At 39.0% G+C, this 19374-nt stretch overlaps 1 protein-coding gene across 4 annotated transcripts in view; it reads right to left on the bottom strand.

Annotated features, from left to right (window-relative positions):
- The window catches only part of GLRA2 (glycine receptor alpha 2), a 321026-nt gene that overhangs the window by 132394 nt on the left and 169258 nt on the right, over positions 1 to 19374 (bottom strand). For all 4 annotated transcript variants that reach the window (XM_063703004.1, XM_004063827.4, XM_004063828.4 and 1 more), the window contains one exon: positions 18257 to 18480. In XM_063703004.1, the coding sequence (XP_063559074.1) occupies positions 18257 to 18480 (224 nt within the window). The remainder of the gene's footprint in view (positions 1 to 18256; positions 18481 to 19374) is intronic.

The raw sequence follows: 19374 nt of genomic DNA, 5'->3' as shown, positions 1-19374 counted from the left end.
TTTGGGGGAAAAAAAGAACTTGATATTATTTTGTACAGACATGCAGAAATTTCACCAAATAAGGCTGATATGTCTATCAATATACTAAAATGTGAACAATTTTTATCTCCTTTGCTCTGGCTTTTCACCCACTTTGGGTGGGTCTCACAGAATTAACTATTTTAGTCGGGAAGCCAGTAGTCTTCCAAACTTGCCTGGACACTCAGACTTCTCACTGGCAGACATTGACCAGCATGTCAGATTTGTCCTCTTCCCCGATAATCTGAAATATTAAGGCCATTGCACATGAAGGCATTGAGCTGAGGCTGCCCCTCTTCCTTTTGATTTTTGTTAAATAACTCATTTCCTGAAGCATTATTGTCCGTTCCTCCACTGTGCATTCAGGGCACCCCTGCTCCTGTTTGCACAAGGGAAGAAGTAAAGTTCCTTCACAGAGGCCCTGCTTCTTTACTGAAAGTAAGAAGGCTGAGCAAGCATTCCTATTTTAAAGGCAAAGAATAGAACAAAGCAAAGAAAGTCCGTCTCCCAAAATCTCACCTTTCCTGCCCTTTCCCTTTCTTACTACTTTCCTATTGAGTTCACCTTGCTCATAAAACCATCTCTTGGGTTTATACCTCACTTAAAATTTAAATGACTGATAGATGCAGACACTGTAAACTATTTCAGTTACCTTTACAGTTGTTAAATCAAATATTGTAATTTTTATATTTTTTATTTATTTTTCTTCCCTACTACAATGCAAGATTTATGAAGGCTGAACCCCTGTCTCTGCTTAGACCAGAGTAGGTATCCAAGAAATATTTACTGAACAAATTAATGAATCAGTATCCTAAAATTTGTGTGAGAATTTCAGGCTTTTATTCTGTGGAAATGGGAAAGGTTAAAGGATTTAGAAGGGACGAGGCCAGTCATCAGAGTCCACAGGATGCTGCTAAATTACAGGACTGTCAAAGCTTGCCTGGTGCCTCCGCTAAGTTGCTGGCAGATTCTCACTAGAAATAAAACAAATCAAGTTAAAGGAATGCCAGGAAGCCTGGCTGACTTGTCCTGGAACCTTGGTCAACTAGTTAGGGCCACGGCTGGGGCTATTTTCACATTGCTAGAAGAATGTAAATTAATCATTTAACATTACAATGTTATGGCAGACAGAAGGCTGCTTGACTCATAAAGCAACTATTGGTTCATAAGGAACTTAGAATTAGAACTCGGAGTTCATTCCCAGTGAAACTCTTGAGGGAAAAATACCATTTGAAGAGAAGATGAATTTTCAGGTACAAATACAAATTTTAATGAGTGATCTGCTTCCCTAAAGCAAGGATTGACAACATGCTATTTTTGGAGAGTTAATTCTAATGATTACAATAGTTTCTCTTGTTCAGAGAGGAAGGACAAGAGGATGTTTCTGTGTCTTTCAGGACGAACAAGAGAGTCTTGGGGGTATTGCTGTTCCTCTGTTGGGACCACATTTAGCTCTCTTTATGCAGTACACCACAAACTTTCAGTGGCACATGGACACATCTGGGGGCTGGAACCTATGGTGCTCCTTTAGGATGAAAATACTTAGGCAAACTAAAAATTAAAGTGATGGTGATAATAGTATTAATAATCATAATTCTCAGAACACCTGCTGTGGGTCAAGCATTCTTATTATTTTATAATCACTGAGTATAATCACACAAGGCAGACAGTGTTACCTCCATTTTTGAGATAAGCAAATTGAAGCTCACAGAGTTTAAGCTTTGTTCCCAAAGTCATAAAACCAGTAAGCAACCGAAGTTAGATTTGAATACAGCTTTAACCGACATCAAATTCCCTTTATTATTTCCCACTCTGTCACATTTCACATTTCCTCCTTAGGAAAATAATCTGTTACCAATTTATTATCCTCTTTTGTCTATGAAGCCAGCAGAGTTGGTCATAGACACCTTAGTTGCCTTGTACCTGCTCAGGGATACCCCTTTCATTTTTCCTCAGACACCCAGAATTCTCATGGCTTGTTGTTTTAAAAACTCCTCCAGCCTCTCCCGGCAACCCAGAAACCTGGGTGATAGACCTGGCTTACCCATAAAGAGCTATTTGATCTTGACTAAATCTCTGGGCCTCCCCCAGCAAACATCCCCATCCTGCTCAACATCTCTGTGATTATAAACTATAAGTGAAGGCAACCAGCTTGAAGGATTTCCTCTTATAGGTAAATTTACCCTCTTGAATATGATGAAAACTTTAAGTGCAAGTAACACTTCTTAAAATAGGAACTTCTTGGCAATCTGGGCAGATAGGTGAGACATTTATTGCTTCCATAGGGCTTTGTCATCCAACATCCTAGAACACTATTCACTCTTTCACTGAGAACATAAGGAAGGCCTTCCTGTACCATGTTGATCCGTTGAATCTTTCCTCCCAGTTGTACCTTGAAATTTCTGAACCATGTGACATTCTAGTGTCAGGGAGATTTGACAGGATGCATCAAGTATCAAACAAGAGTGTCATCTTAACCCACCTAGACCTTAAGTGAAATTAGCCTGGGGGCAAGTTAGAAGTCAAGTTAAAAGTGCATCATTAATACAGCCCACACATGGAGAGAGGGAGGGAAGATTAGGAAATCACTGGGATAAAAAACACCGCTAGGCTGGTTGTCTGATCAAACATCTTTTAGTATAGTGGGTTTCAGTCTCTGGTGGGCATAAGCATTGTCTTATGGGCTTGGTTAGAATGCAGATTATCAGGCCCTCTTGATAAGCAGCCCAGGTTACACCAATGCTGGTTTCCTGGAGCACACTTTAAGGAGTACTACTTCAGCATATCCTGAGGGATGACTTTGATTTCTGTCAATGTGATAGACAAAAAGGAGAAGGTTTTAAGAAAGAGGTCTATAATTTTTCAGTAACAGTAGCACTCCTTTGGGAAATATTATTATTATTATTATTTTCTTTTTGAGACAGAGTCTCACTCTGTCACCCAGGCTGGAGTGCAGTGGCATGATCTCGGCTCACAGCAACCTCCACCTCCCAAGTTCAAGCGATTCTCCTCCCTCAGCCTCTCGACATTAGGGTAGGACAGTTAGCCTCAAGTAGGCTGCTAAGTGATTGGACTAGGGGTAATGATACAAGTTGGGGGTGTTAATCATGGGCTTCAGTCACATTGGAGAGGTATACTGGTTAAGTCAGGGCAGTGAAGCCAAAATCAGTCCACTGGCAACCAAGAATATGGTAGATATGGCTAGGAAACTGGGAGAGCTGCTAAGAGGGGTAGGAGGACAGTTTCTAGGTAAGATAGAGAAGAAGCCAAGACCATCATGCCTTTTAACACATGCCAGTGTGCAAAGGCCAAAAGTAGGCAGTGAACTCTACTCAGGGCGATGGCAGCATATCAGATTACTGTCTCTGATGTCTGGAAAATAGGCCACCAAGAAATTTCAAAAGAAGTTAGGGAGGTGGCTGCAACCTGCATTGAATGAACCACAACAAAAATTTTAGGAAATCTCACAGTACTGGTCATAAAGAACAGAGTACATGGGAAGACTAGCTCTAGGTCCTATTGTGGAGGGATTGGTGTTAAGCAGGACTGCATCTGGGCTGTAACTTAGTATTATACATCCATTCAGCAATATTTTGGCAAATATTTATTAGGCACCAGGCACCAGACACTTAAAATAAGACAGTGTGTCTCTTGAAGATCACAACTTAATATCAGAATTGCGAATATATATCCTAATAGTTTCAATTTATTATTGAACTTTTCGAAGTTGTTTCCAACTCTCCCACTTAAACAATCCTTTTGATGATGTGAATCAGACACACGTGAACAGAATCAAGTAAAGGCCCTTTAATTACTCCCTTGGGGCCCAGATAAGCACGCACAGTGATCAGGTAGAGCAGGTTATCTATTCTTACATACCTGGATCCTTAGAGGGCCCTTTTGGTCTATCAGAGAAGCATGCCTTGATGCTCCTGAATTGAACTTGAGGTACCCACATGAGGATCTTTATTCACAGAAAACAAAAGGAATTGGTCCAAGTCTGGTTAGGCAGGCAAGGAATGAAATTTTTTAACTTACCATTTCTGAAAGCTCTGTGATTAAATGGCTACTTTGAACTTACATCATGTAACGCACAGAGAGAGTCCTGCCTACTCCAGCCCTGAGCTTGGCACCTGGGAAGACTTTCCACCTAATCAAAGTTTGAAAAATTAATGGTGTATAAATTGTTGGGAGTTCCACAAAGGTCCCAATATATCCTTGCTCAAACACCTTCCAACTCTTAGCTGCTATATATAATAAATAAATACACATTTAGCTAAAGGCTTCTTTGACTATTAAGATGCAAAGCTAGGAAGAGAAATGTGTTTCAAGTACTGTTACTCATTTCCTTCTTTGTGTAAATAAATTGATAGATTCCCAGATTCCCTATTGATATCTCCAAGGGCAGACTGTCATACTAAGAAAATCAAAGGGAAAGATGAAACTAGATGAAAAACAGGGCTCAGAACAGTGTGGCTGGGCACCAGAGACACATCATTTTTTCAATATTGTCTAAGGCTGGACCTAAATCCCAGGTTGTTTCTAAGCTGTATGGTTAGAGTCTTTCCTCTCTATTAATTCCAAATAAGCACTTTTGCTGTTTTTTCTTTTTTTTTTTTTTCCTGTTGACCTTGGGATGTAGAGGAGATAAATGGCAACACTGCTTGGCTCATTAGCTGTTCTCCTCTCCCCTGACTAAAATCCCAGTGGCTGAGTAGGAAGGTTCATGTTTACCAAATATTATAAAGGCATCATAAAAAATACCCATATGCATTGAGCAATAGTAGCTGGGAAGGACAAAAATACAATATCTGTTCCCATCTGTGTGTGGTCCTTTCAGAAAGTGTGCACACATATGGTTGGCCCATGTTAATTAAGTCCAAATGTGGATTGGATTCAACTTGGAGAGCAACTGATAAATCTGCAGCTAAAATTTTCCCAAATGCTTTGATATTTCCTGGATGAAAATGTTTTGAAGGTGTTGAATAGAAGAGGGATAAATTGAACACCATCAGAGGAAGGAACTCAAATTACCAAAGATTTAAATAATCAATACTCCCCCACATCTTAGTTACATTTTACATTTCAAAGTCATTTCACATCTAGTATTTATATATCCAAACATTGGTGAAGGTAAAATGTAGCCTGCACATTGAAATAATGAGAACTGCCTTTTTCATTGTTACTATGCGTCTAGTATTACAGCTATTTAATAGTGGCATTGAGGTGAAGAAAGGGAGAAAGTTACTGTACAGTGTAGCAATTTTTAAAATGTTTTGAGTTCATTTTACTTTCAAAAAAAGGGGGAAGAGAACACGTGTAAGCATGCTTATGAACTGCAGATACCGTTTTGAGAAAACCAAAGTAACCTTGTACCTGTTGACAACTGAGAGCAAAATTGTGTTACCTGGCTGATATTTTGCTGCGTTAAAAAGACTTCCATTGTGGTAACTGATGGAGACTTACTGACCACTGTTTCTGGTGGCAAAGGTTGGAGAGAGAATGGAGTTCTGGTCAGTTGATAGGATGGTCCGTCCTTGACTGGGTAACACTTTGAAACCAAGCATAATTCCTCAGTTTACTTTTAACAAGCAGCTAAAGGGGAGGGACAGCATCAGCTAAACTATTATCTGAAAGTAGATGCAACTGTCACCTCTGTTATGAGCTACATGTCTCCCAAAAAGAGGAAACTCAAGGCAAGGAGAGTATCCATCTGCTTTGGACTAAGTGTGGAAAGTGAGTGGAGCCTGAATGGTACAAGTATGTCCATACGTATGTGTTAAGGAAGGTAAGGGGCGTTGTCGCCCTTACTTCCTCCCTTTCATCCTACAGCCAACTCAGGGATAATTAAGACATTCATTGAACATTTATTGTGAATCTGGAACTGAGAAAAACTGCAGGTCAAAGAAAGGTTAAATGACTTTTTATGGTCATTTAGTAAATGGATTTGAATCCAAGTATTCCTGACCCTCAGAACTGACATTTGTCCCACCCCAATAGAATTTTGTCTTTAATCCCCTAGCGTACTTTTTGCTTTCTATCCTTCATCTGACTGCTCAAGTTTAGCAAAATATCCATACTAAAATGAAACATCAAATAAAACCTTTATTTTATTGTCATTTGAAATAACCAATCAATCAGAAATGAGATGGCTTTGCTCTGAGAGTATGTCTCATGTGGAACTTCACATAATTGTATTAATATACGTACTTAATAATCTTTTAATGACTGTCCAATGATAAATATCATATCCTCTTTGATACAGATGTTGGTTTGTAATTTTAAACGCCACAAGCGAGAAGAAACTTGTTGGAGAGACTGCTGAGATACGCAGATGGACACATTTTTTTTTCCATTTTAAAATAAAGTACCTTTTCCTTTGGATTATGTGCTGTGAGAATGCACTAAAGTAATTCATATGTTTCGTAAGAGCCATGGTGATATTATGCATGTTTATTTTGGTATTAATGTCATCCGGGGAGCCTTTCAAAGCAGCAGTGTGGACCAGGTAGAAGCCCACATTAATGTAAGTTGAGCACCCTCACCAGGACCTCTGGTTTTCCTTTGCCTTTCTGCCATGAGAAAGTTCAGGTGATGAGTAATAATAGCAGACTAGCTCTTCAACTCTGCTGGCTCAAATCTACCACATGATTCCTTTAGTCTACATATTCAGTCAATTATTTTCCCAGCCAACCATCTTTGTGTAATTGTCTAAAAGTATATAAACCTATGATTCATGAACATATTCTAAAATAATAGTTCACAGATATTCCTAGTGATTGAATCAGAGGGTACAAATGATCTAGTTTATGACTGGGAAGTTTCTCAGGGCACTTGATACTGAGTATTTGTCATTGTGTAAACTATATGTTGAATTTTTCTTTTTTTGAGACAGAGTCTCACTTTGTCATCAAGGCTGGAGTGCAGTGGCATGATCTTGGCTCACTACAGCCTCGACTTCCTGGGCTCAAGCTATCCTCCTGCCTCAGCCCCCTAAGTAGCTGGGACTACAAACACATGCCACCAAGCCCAGCTAGTTTTTTTGTATTTTTTGTAGGGATGGGGTTTTGCCATGTTGCTCAGGCTTGTCTTGAACTCCTGAGCTAAAGTGATACACCCTCCTCAGCCTCCCAAGTGCTAAGATTGCAGGTGTGAGCCACTGTGCCCGGCCATGTTGAATGTTTTAACGCTGCCTCTTAAATTATAGGTAGTCCAAACCTCCCTAACCTACTCCAAAATCAGGTTCCTCTTCTCAGGAGTTGTATATTTAATTCGAGAGAAAAGGGTTCAAAGATCCAAGTAGTTTAAGACAGGCACCTTGAAATTCCGAATCTCCTCTGCTGACTCAAGCCCTAAGGGACATGAAGAATGCACTCTTATTTACTCATCAGGAAAGTGTTTTGTGGTTTGGGAAGGAGAGGGACGTTATTTTGAGTTATAATAGTGCTAGAAGGAGCCTCACACTTGGTCTAAGTGTCTGGTTCAGTCTCATTTTATAGAAGAAACTGAGACCCAGAATGATAAACTTATGGAGCTGGAAAGGCTGTTCTATGATCCTGGGAGATACAGTAAATGATGAAAGGAAGTGTGGAGATCACAATGCCCTGAGCCATCTTCTCAATATTCTGTTCTTTGTACCATTGCCTGAAGAGCAAACTGATGAATGTTAATGAAATGTAAGGTTACCTCTAAATGGAAGAAAACCTACTGGTTGCTATTGCTAGTCCAGTCATGTAAACAGTTAAGGACAAGTGGTCATGCTGGCTGCCATGTATTTCATTGATCAAGTCTCTGTTTTCCTCCAAACAAGCATAAGATCTGTAATGGTTAATATTGAGTGTCAACTTGATTGGATTGAAGGATGCAAAGTATTGTTCCTGGGTATGTCTATGAGGGTGTTGCCAAAAGAGATTAACATTTGAGTCAGTGGACTGGGAGAGGCAGACCCACCCTCAATCTGGCTAGGCACATCATCTAATCAGCTGCCAGCACGGCTAGAATAAAGCAGGCAGGAGAAGATGGAAGAGCCAACTTGCTGAGTCTTCCGGTCTTCATCTTTCTCCTGTGCTAGATGTTTCCTGCCTTCGAACATCAGACTCCAAGTCTTCAGCTTTTGGACTCTTGGGCTCACACCAGTGGTTTGCCAGGGTCTCTCGGGCCTTTGGCCACAGGCTAAAGGCTGCACTGTCGGCTTCCCTACTTTTGAGGTTTTGGGACTCAGACTGATCCACCACTGGCTTCCTTGTTCCTCAACTTGCAGACAGCCTATCATGGGACTTTACCTTGTGATGGTGTGAGTCAGTCTGTTCTCCTTAATAAACTCCCTTTCATAAATATATGTAACTTGTAGTTCTGTCCCTCTAGGGAACCCTGACTAATACAAGATCCTTACTCTGTTGTGTCTGAACCAATATTAGGTCCCATAGTGTTTGTGTATTTCTAACCTGAGTAGGAGCTCAACAAAGCTTTCCATACTTTATGAGAGTCTGTCATACATACAACACACTTCCTGGACCTTCATATTTCTACCCTCAGCTATACCTTTTTAAAGAGCCCCTCTCCAAAAATAGCCCCTCCGCACCACAGCTCCTGCTGAATCCACTAGCATATGTGCATGCCAGTGCTTCCCACCCTCCCGACCTTGCTCGCCTCTAGGAAGAATGGAATCACTGTGGTTTCCATGGCATTTCCCAGCACTTCTCTGAAGACTGCTTAATTCTGATGTGGACGCTTATGTTACAGACATTAATTACTTAAGTCACAATACTAATGAGGATTTGGACACAGAGTTAGAAAATGAGAATGTAATTTTGCCTGGATTATAGAACATAAAGATAAATAATGGTCCAAATATGCACAGCGAAAAGAAATCATAGTTTTTCATAGCTGCCTTCTAATAGAAAATACAGGCTTATGTGTCTCATCAAAATTGAGAGTAAGGTAATCAAAGCAACACCACTGGCAACATTTAAGGCAGGTCTCAGTTCATTGTACATTTTATTTTTGGCTCTGACATCTAAATAGAGAATGTCCTTATTCCCTATGCCATAAAAAAATATATAACTAAAGTTAGAATCTTTTGAAGTTCTTGCATCAGACTATAGGATGAGTCAAGGATGGGAGGCCATGTGAGAAAAGCTAGCCTTTTATGTATGTGGGTAGAGTTGGTCATTAGACAAGATTGTTTGGAGGAACACCGTTGGATGTCTGTCTAGAAATCTGCACTATACCTACTCTCAGTGGTGCCTGTAATCTATCATCAGAGGGAAAAGCATGTCAATCCCCAAGAGTTCTCTATTACAACTCAAGTACTACTGGGAAGGCAGAATACTGAATTATCAACACCCAGAATTGCAAATAGAATCAAAAGGGATTAACAAGCAAATCACCTCCAATGCCATAAAGTTTTAGGTGCCAATAAGTTTTAGGTCAGATAAAGGTTGATGATGAGGTAAACAGATGCTTTGGTGATATGGGGTGCTATTGTTGAGGGGCAATTTTATAATTATTTATGGTTTATTAGACGGTAGTATGAGGCCCCCAGATAACTGGTCAGTTTAACAACACACTGAAAGCAAACAATATTTCCTTAATAACTTCACCTTTAGGCATACCCATTCTGGAGGCATGCAGTAAATCTGGAAACAAAGCTCAAGCTCTTAACAGTTGGAGGGTCATAGCTTCTTTAATAAAGATGAGGACCTCTTCCTCTAAACAAAAAATAGCTGAAATAACCTAATGCACAAAATATGCATATATATACACATATATATATACACATATATACACACATATATATACACATATATACACACATATATATACACATATATATATACACACATATATACACACATATATATACACATATATATATACACACATACATATATATGTGTATATATATACATATATATATACACACATACATATATATATGTGTATATATATACATATATATATATATATTTTTTTTTTTTTGAGATAGAGTCTCACTCTGTTGCCCAGGCTGGAGTGCAGTGGCACAATCTCTGCTCACTGCAGCCTCCGCCTCCTGAGTTCCAGTGATTCTCCTGTCTCAGCCTTCTGAGTAGCTGGGACTACAGGCGCCCGACACCATGCCTGGCTAATTTTTGTACTTTTTTTTTTTTTTTTTAGTAGAGATGGGGTTTCACCATGTTGGCCAGGATGGTCTCGATCTCCTGACCTCGTGATCCACCCATCTCGGCCTCTGAAAGTGCTGGGATTACAGGTGTGAGCCACCGCGCCCTGCCAAAATATGCATATATTTTGAGGAAGGTTCAAGCAAAACCATATGATCATCCCAATAGACACAGAAAAATCTTTTGATAAAATTCAAAATCCTTTCATGGTAACAACCATCAACAGACTAGGAATCAAAGGAACATCGCTCAAAATAATAAGAGCAATCTATGACAAACCCACAGTCAACGTTATACTGGATGGCAAAAGCTGGAAGCATTCCCCTTGAGAACTGGAACAAGACAAGGATGTCCTCTGTCACCACTCCTATTAAACATAATACTGGAAGTCCTAGCCAGAGCAATCAGGCAAGAGAAAGAAATAAAAGGCATCTAAATAGGAAGAGAGGAACTGAAACTATTTCTCTTAGCTAATGATATGATTCTATACCTAGAAAACCCTAAAGACTCAGCCAAAAGGCTCCTAAATTGATAAATGACTTTAGTACAATTTTAGGACACAAAATCAATGTACAAAAATCAGTAGCATTTCTATACACCAATAACATTCCAGCTGAGAGTAAAATTAAGAACACAATATCATTTGCAATAACTACAAAAAAAATGAAATACTTAGGAATACAGCTAACCAAGGAGGAGAAAGATCTCTACAAGAAGAACTACAAAACACTGCTGAAGGAAATCAGAGATGACACAACTAAATGGAAAAACAACCCATGCTCATACATTTGAAGAATATCATTAAAATAGTCATACTGCCCAAAGCAATTTACAGATTCATTGCTATTCCTATCGAACTAACAATGTCATTTTTCACACAATTAGAAAAAAAACTATTCTAAAATTCATACAGAACCAAAAAAGAGCCCAGATAACCAAAGCAATCCTAAGCAAAAAGAACAAAGCTGGAGGCATCACACTACCCAAGTTCAAACTGTACTATAAGCCTACAGTAATAAAAACAACATGGTACGGGTACAAAAACAGACACATAGACCAATGGAACAGAATAGAGAACCCAGAAATAAAGCCACACACAACCAGCTGATCTTTGACAAAACAAGCTGGGGAAAGGACTCCTTTTCCCAAAAAATGGTGCTGGAACAACTAGCTAGCCATATGCAGAAGAATGAAACTGGACTACCACCTTTTACTATATACAAAAATTAAATCTAGATGAATTAAAGATTTAAGTGTATGGCCTCAAACTATAAAAATCCTAGACAGGGCTGAGCACAGTGGCTCATGCCTGTAATCCCAACACTTTGGGAGGCTGAGGTGGGCAGATCACTTGAGGTCGGGAGTTCGAGACCAGCCTGGCCAACATGGAGAAACCCTGTCTCTACTAAAACTACAAAACTTAGTTGGGCATGGTGGCATGCACATATAATCCAAGCTACTTGGCAGGCTGAGGCAAGAAAATCACTTGAACCCAGGAATGGAGTTGTCAGTGAGCCAAGATCACACCACTGCACTCCAGCCTGGGTGACAGAGTAAGACGTTGTCTCAAAAGAAAAAAAAAAATCCTAGACAGAAGCTAGGAAACACCATTCTTGACACTGGCCTTGGAAAATAATTTTTAGACAAGTCCCCAAAAGCAATTATAACAAAAACAAAAGTTGTCAAATGAGACTTCATTAAACCAAAGAGCTTCTTCACAGCAAAAGAAATTATCAATAAACAGACAAGTTACAGAATAGAAGAAAATGTTCACAAACTATGCATCTGATAAAAGCCTAATATCCGGAATCTATAGGGAACTTAAGCCAATCAATAAGCAAAAAACAAATAGCCCCATTAAAAATGGGCAAAGGACATGAACAGACACTTCTCAAAAGAAGACATACACATGGTCAACAAACATAGGAGAAAATGTTCATCATCACTGGTCATTAGAGAAATGCAAATCAAAACCACAATGAGATACCATCTCACACCAGTCAGAATGGCTATTATCAAGAGGTCAAAAAGCAACAGATACTACAAGGCTGCAGAGAAAAGCAAACACAAACTGTTGGTGGGAATGTAAATTAGTTCAGGCACTGTGGAAAGTAGTTTGGAGACTTCTCAAATAACTTAAAACAGAGATACTATTCGACCCAGCAATCCCATTCCTAGGTGTGTACCCCAAAGAAAATAAATTGTTCTACAAAAGACACATGAAATTGTATGTTCATCACAGCACTATCCACAATAGCAGACATGGAACCAGCCTAGCTGCCCATCAATGGTAGATTAAAGAAAATGTGGTACATATATACCATAGAATACTACGCAGCCATAAAAAAGCATGAAATGATGCCCTTTGCTGCAACATGAATTGTGTGTGTTTGTGTCTTTGGACTTGGGTTGAAGTAAATGAGGAATTAATGTGGGGGTAGGAAATGACAGCACTGAAACAGAAGTTAAGAGCCCTGATTCTTGTCCTAGCTTTCCTACTTACTAGCTCCATTGTGACGTCCTTATCAACAAAACAAGGGTGTTGGATTAGATATTTTACAAGGTAACTTCAAATTTAAAAAAAAAAATCCTTCTATAAAAGTCATATTTCTGATTAAATTCTCAGAAGCAATGGGATTTTTAAAAAGAAGACAATATCAGCAAAGATACTGTGGGCATGTGAGACGAGCTGTTCTTCAAAAATGCTCACCTTCTCCTTTTTTCTTTCATGTTGTCCACCATATCCCATGATGTCCTGACCTTTATTCCAACTCATAATATTAAATTCAACAAATATTGTTTAAACAATAATATGTACAACCTTCAAGACTCACCTCACTATTTCAGTATGGATTCAAGTATGGATTCATTGTAAGTAATGTGAATTTAGAATTTGACTCTCTCTGAATTTAGAATTTGACTCTTTCCCCATCCCAGATGAAGGACCACATCTTACTCAGTACTTGATCTTTATTCTCTGGATATTGACTTTCTCTGAAGAAGGTTTACAAATCAAAATGTATACTTTTGTCAGAGATGATCTATAATTAATGGGGCAGGTCAAGAAACAACTTAGGAAAAAACAGAGAGTAAGATAAAACATTAGAGAATGAATATTAAAGAAAAATGGACAGAAATGGATTTGGTACTTTTTCATCAACAAAGATTGTGTCCTACATCACTGGATAAAAGGTTTATTAAAACTGAGATAAGGCCTTTCCTTCCTATTTAAAAGATTTGTTTGAATTTTAGTCAAGGTACCCCAAGTGTTCATAAGGATGACACTTAACGGAGTTCTGGTCTACTGCCTTCTCTTTTTTTTTAGACCCCTACCTTTTGGAATACAGATATATGAAGTATTAGGAAAGGTGATCTTGCTTGTTATGAAATCAGTGGACTGTAGATTTCTATATTTGTTTTGTTTGACCATCAAAACCTTGGGCTTTGGTGTCCATACAGAGTTAATTCTACCCCTACACCTACAAAGCTAAGAAAAGCATGGAATTTTTCCCAGATTAAATGCAATTGATATTTGCTTTAGGTTTCAGGAAAATGCAAATACAGAGTATCAAGACAGAACATTACTTTTTAAAATGTGGACCACATGCTTACATAATTAAATAATTGCTTAAGTATTTACTATGTATGTGGAGACAGCTTTAGGGTTTTTATTTGGTACTTCTAGCCTCTTCCTTGTATCTTTCCCAACCTTTCTTCATTCTATCCCATTTCTCCTCTTAGGAATCCAGTATGTTCATCCTCAGAAATAAATTTTATATCAGCTCTTTAGAGTTTAGTATGGATTTAAGCCAGTGGATTTCCTCTCCCGGGAGTATTTGTGTTGTAAACCTGAGTATGCAGGGAAATTACTTTCTAATGGAACTTCAGCAGGAACTTTTCAACACCTTTAAGACATGGACACAACTGTACCCCCCTTGGCCTTAAATTTGAGTCAAACCTGCAGCTGGGCATATATTAGCATTAGTTACTCCTTGACCTCTAGTTAAATTGAGCCCACTGACAAACAGGACTGTGGATGCCAACTGCCAAATTCTGACAATATTTTGATCACATACTTCATTTGCAAAATTAGAGCCACTTTTGTTTTCCTTGTTTCCTATTTATTCCTATTCCTTAATTTATCATGCATCCACCTGCCTTGTTAGACTGAAGTCATTCCAAGGGAAAGACCACATCTTACTTAGTTCTGGATCTCTAGACCCAGTACAGTATCTGGTTCATCAAAAGCCCTTCTAGGCAAATAATTAGATTCTTGCAGTTCAAATCTCCCAACAGCTTGTATTTTCTTAAAATGATATCCCCAATTCTCCTTTACCAAGGTTTTTTATTTTCATTTCAGAAAATACTCACAATGAAAGAAAAGTATAAAATAGCCTGCCACAGGACAATCCCCACCTAATCCAAAACAGTTGTTAGGGCATTTCAGGGCCTGTAATGTGCTATGCTTGGGAACCAGAGACACAAGAATTGCCTCTGGGTCTAGGCTTGGGAGCATCATATTCTTCATGATTCTAGAATGTAAAGACCTTCATAAAACAGCAAGAAAGCAACAACAGCAACAACAACCTGATTTTATTTCAGCAGTGTGTGATGGCTGGTATTCATTAGAGCAAATGCCACCCAAGGCCTGGAGGATTAGCTGGGGCAGCTGATGCTCTGTGCTGCTTTTTATAACTCTCCTTCCTAGCACCACACTCCACATATGTCCCATTTTCTCAGGTCCGATCAATTTATGTTGTGCTCAGTACTGCATTTTACACCAACCAAACACATCACCATGGAGAATGTTTTGTGTTTCCTTAAAAGTGAATGGTCATTGGGGGAAGTTTCCTGGTTTTCTGTGCAAGCAGTGACTTTGCCACTTTTTACAAATGAGCAGCTTCTTTTATTCCACAAGACATTGGGGCTGCCAGCCATCAGCAGGCTGTGAAATTACTAGGTATAAGAATGGAATTTACAATACAGAACCAAATCATATATAGAGTTGTCAAATGAGGTGATGATGGTGAGTCTGCAAACTTGGAAAAATTATTTGCAAGGAGACTAGCTGTCTACTTTTTTGGTAATAAATTTATATAGCGAAAGGGGGCATTCTGTTAAGGACCTTTAAATGCCAATACTTTATTCAATGTACTGTCTCTCATATACAGTACATTGTCCTAGACCTTTGGTAGATGTTACAAAAAAGACAAAAACCAAATATCTTGAATTGAAAGAGCTAAGAGCTTACTACTGAAAAGGAACATTAATTTTTCTAAATGCTGATTTTAGGTTCAGGGATATATGTGCAGGTTTCTTGTATAGGTAAATTGCATGTCATCGGGGTTTGGTGTACAGATTATTTCACCACCCAGGCAATAAGCATAGTACCCTATAAGGCAGTTTTTTGATTCTCGTCTTCCTCTTTCCCTCTACCCTCAAGTAGGCCCCAGTGTCTGTTGTTCCCTTCTTTGTGTCCATATATATTCAATGCTTAGTTCCCACTTATAAGTAAGAACATGCAGCGTTTGTACTGCATGTTCAATTGAACAGTACTGTACTATTCTATACTATTCACTGAACAGTATTCTTCTGTTCCTGTGTTAGTTCACTTAGGATAATACCCTCCAGTTCCAACCATGTTGCTGCAAAGGATATGATCTCATTCTTTTTTATGTCTGTGTAGTATTCCATGGTGTATAGTGCCAGTTTTTGTTTTGTTTTGTTTTTTGTTTTTGTTTTTGTTTGTTGAGACAGAGTCTCACTCTGTCACCCAGGCTGGAGTGCAGTGGCACTATCTCGGCTCACTGCAACCTCCGCCTCCCAGGTTCAAGCAATTCTCCTGCCTTAGCCTCCTGAGTAGTTGGGACTACAGGCACGTACCACCATGCCCAGCTAATTTTTTATATTTTTTAGTAGAGACGGGGTTTCACCATATTGGCCAGGCTGGTCTTGAACTCCTGACCTCGTGATCCACCCATTTTGGCCTCCCAAAGTGCTGGGATTACAGGCGTGACCCACGGCGCCCAGCCGCCACATTTTCTTTATCTAGTCTACCACTGATGGACATTTAGGTTGATTCTGTGTCTTTGCTATTGTGAATAGTGCTGCAATGAGCATACATACACGTGCATGCGTCTTTATGGTAGAATGATTTATATTCCTTTGGGTATATATCCAATAATGGGATTGCCTGTTCAAATGGTAATTCTGCTTTGAGTTGTTTGAGAAATTGCCAAACTGCTTTCCACAATGGCTGAACTAATTTACATTCCTACCAGCAGTGTATATGTGTTCCGTTTTCTCTGTGACCTCACCAGCGTGTGTTATTTTTTGACTTTTTAATAATAGCCATTCTGACTGGTGTGAGATGGTGTCTCATTGTGGTTTTTATTTGCATTTTTCTAATGATTAGAGATGTTGAGCATTAAAAAAAAAGAACTGTTTTTAAAATACAGATAGCCATTATTTTATTTATCAAACATTTACTCTGTGTCAGGCACTGCAGCAAGTATTTTTAATATATCTTATATCAAGGGTTGGCAAACTACAGCCAAAGGGCCAAATCCAGTCCACCATCTATTTTTGTAAATAATATTTTATTGAGACACAGCCATGTCCAATTGTTTGCATATTACCTATGGCTGCTTTTGAGCTATAATGATAGAGTTGAGTAGTTGCAACAGAGGCAATCTGGTCTGCAACATTTAAGATAATATCTGGCCCTTTACAGAAAATATTTGCTGACCACTACATTACTCATTCACACAAGAACATACAGAGATAAACATGGAGTTTCCCGTTTTAAAATTAAGGTAACTGAGGGTTATAGATTACATAACTTAGTAAGTGGCAAAGCTTGGATTTGATTCTAGATTTGTCTAATTCCAGAAATCCATGTTTTTATGCTATACTCATGAACAGCAGTAACCAAAATAATAAGGCAGGAAAAAATAAGAGCCTTACAGAGTCACAGATAAACTGCTATTAGATAGCGAAGACTTGGAACCAACCCAAATGTCCAACAATGATAGACTGGATTAAGAAAATGTGGCACATATACACCATGGAATACTATGCAGCCATAAAAAATGATGAGTTCACGTCCTTTGTAGGGACATGGATGAAATTGGAAATCATCATTCTCAGTAAACTATCACAAGAAGAAAAAACCAAACACTGCATATTCTCACTCATAGGTGGGAATTAAACAACGAGAACACATGGACACAGGAAGGGGAACATCACACTCTGGGGACTGTTGTGGGGTGGGGGGAGGGGGAGGGATAGCATCGGGAGATATACCTAATGCTAGATGACGAGTTAGTGGGTGCAGCGCACCAGCATGGCACATGTATACATATGTAACTAACCTGCACATTGTGCACATGTACCCTAAAACTTAAAGTATAATAAAAAATATATATGGAAAAAAAAAGAAACTGCTATTAGAGTTCAGAAAAGGGGGAGATTATTTTGAGCCTAGAGTGATAACACTTCTGGAGAAGATCATATTTGAATATAAAAGCAAAAATGGATCTCAGGAATTGTCTGTCCCAGGCCCAAGTCCAAGAAAAGTTAAGAGATCGAGGTCACGTGTTTACTTAGAAGCAACGCTGACATTGGAACCAGGTTTCTATGTATCCAGCTATAAGTATGTTGTTAATGACTATGCTGAGCTATTGAATTTGTGTGTGTGTGTGTGTGTGTGTGTGCATGCTTGAATGTTACAGAATGGCAGAATTATTGAAATGAGATTTTGTATATTATGCTTAATGGCAATTGAACGGAATAGCCTGTACTTCCTTTACTGAAGCAATCAGGAACACATTTGTGCAGGTGATTACACAACACCATTAACCATGTACCATCCTACCAAATACATTTTTGTTATGGAGAATCACATTTATGAGACCAAAGGGACTTCTGACACTCTCCACCAACTTTAAGATTCAAATGATAAACAAGAAACCACAAAAGTCAAATATTCATATACATCCTACCCTGCAGAATCAGGCAGCTGTACATTAGCGGAGAAATGGAGATGCGAACATGTGCAGCCAATGGAGGCTTACCTGATACTGTAGAGCACTTTGCCATTTTTCGAAATCCGTAGCAATTTGTTGTCAGTGGTGACATCGTGGAAGTTGGCACCCTTCTCATTGGCAAAGAACAAATCTGGTTTCCAAATGGAGTCTAGCATGGATGGGTCCAAGTCCAGGGAGTCATCTGGGTACTCACTGTACGCCAGCCGTGAATCATTCCACTGTTGTCTCAGAAAAATATTCACTCGGTAGTCCTACAGAAATGCCGTGGACAAGTGTTACTGATTACCCTGGCACAGGAGTTCTGTTTGCATCTCTCTCTCATTCTTCTCCCTGATTTGATACAGCTCTGGTGTCCGAGTAAACCAAACTGTGTATACCTTGGTCAAAATAAACCATTTAGTTCTACTAGGAGAGGGGACAAAAGGGAGAAAGAAAAAGGAAGATTCAACCAAACCAGAACACCAATAAAACAGGTTGACTTGGTTGAATTTTTTAGTGTTCGAATTATTCATTTTGGGATGAAATAATACTAAAGCTGATTTTGCTACGGAAAAAGGTAAACAATGAACACAGAAATCAGTCTGTGATGGCAGATTGTCAAATAAAACTGATTTATTTTCCAAATCAGAAATCACATGATCTCTGATCCCTTTCTGCTGAGATGCTCTGGGCAGAAGGAAACCCACTGCGTAATTTGAGTAGTGAAAATCTTATAAAACTATGACATGATGGGGCAATATTTTAAAATTTATCAACGTAAACATTAAGATCTTTCATGTTGACAAAATATTTTCCTTGCAGCTACTTACTTTTGAAATTCTTATCATTTTCTCTGAATGTGTTGTATCTACACTAGCCAACTTGATGCTTCATCCAGAGATGTTTCACGTTCTCAATCAGAACACTGTGGGAGACTTAGGTACACCCCTGGCATTCCCATTTGGTCTGGGAATTTTCTTCTGTTAATGAATAGCTTGGGGGCAGTGACTGCTCTCCTGGGGACTTCTACTCAAAGACCTTAGGTTCACTGAAAGTACTACTTCACTTGATAATCTGGACTCCGATTGAGGCTTCAACAGTATTCCCTAACCAAGCCAGTCTGTGGTTCCAGAGCTAGTAGTTATCCTCTATTGCTACGTGTGACC

This window comes from Gorilla gorilla, chromosome X (assembly GCF_029281585.2).
Source record: "Gorilla gorilla gorilla isolate KB3781 chromosome X, NHGRI_mGorGor1-v2.1_pri, whole genome shotgun sequence".
NCBI classification, from domain to species: domain Eukaryota; kingdom Metazoa; phylum Chordata; class Mammalia; order Primates; family Hominidae; genus Gorilla; species Gorilla gorilla.
This window is presented reverse-complemented; position numbering and strand designations above follow the sequence as displayed.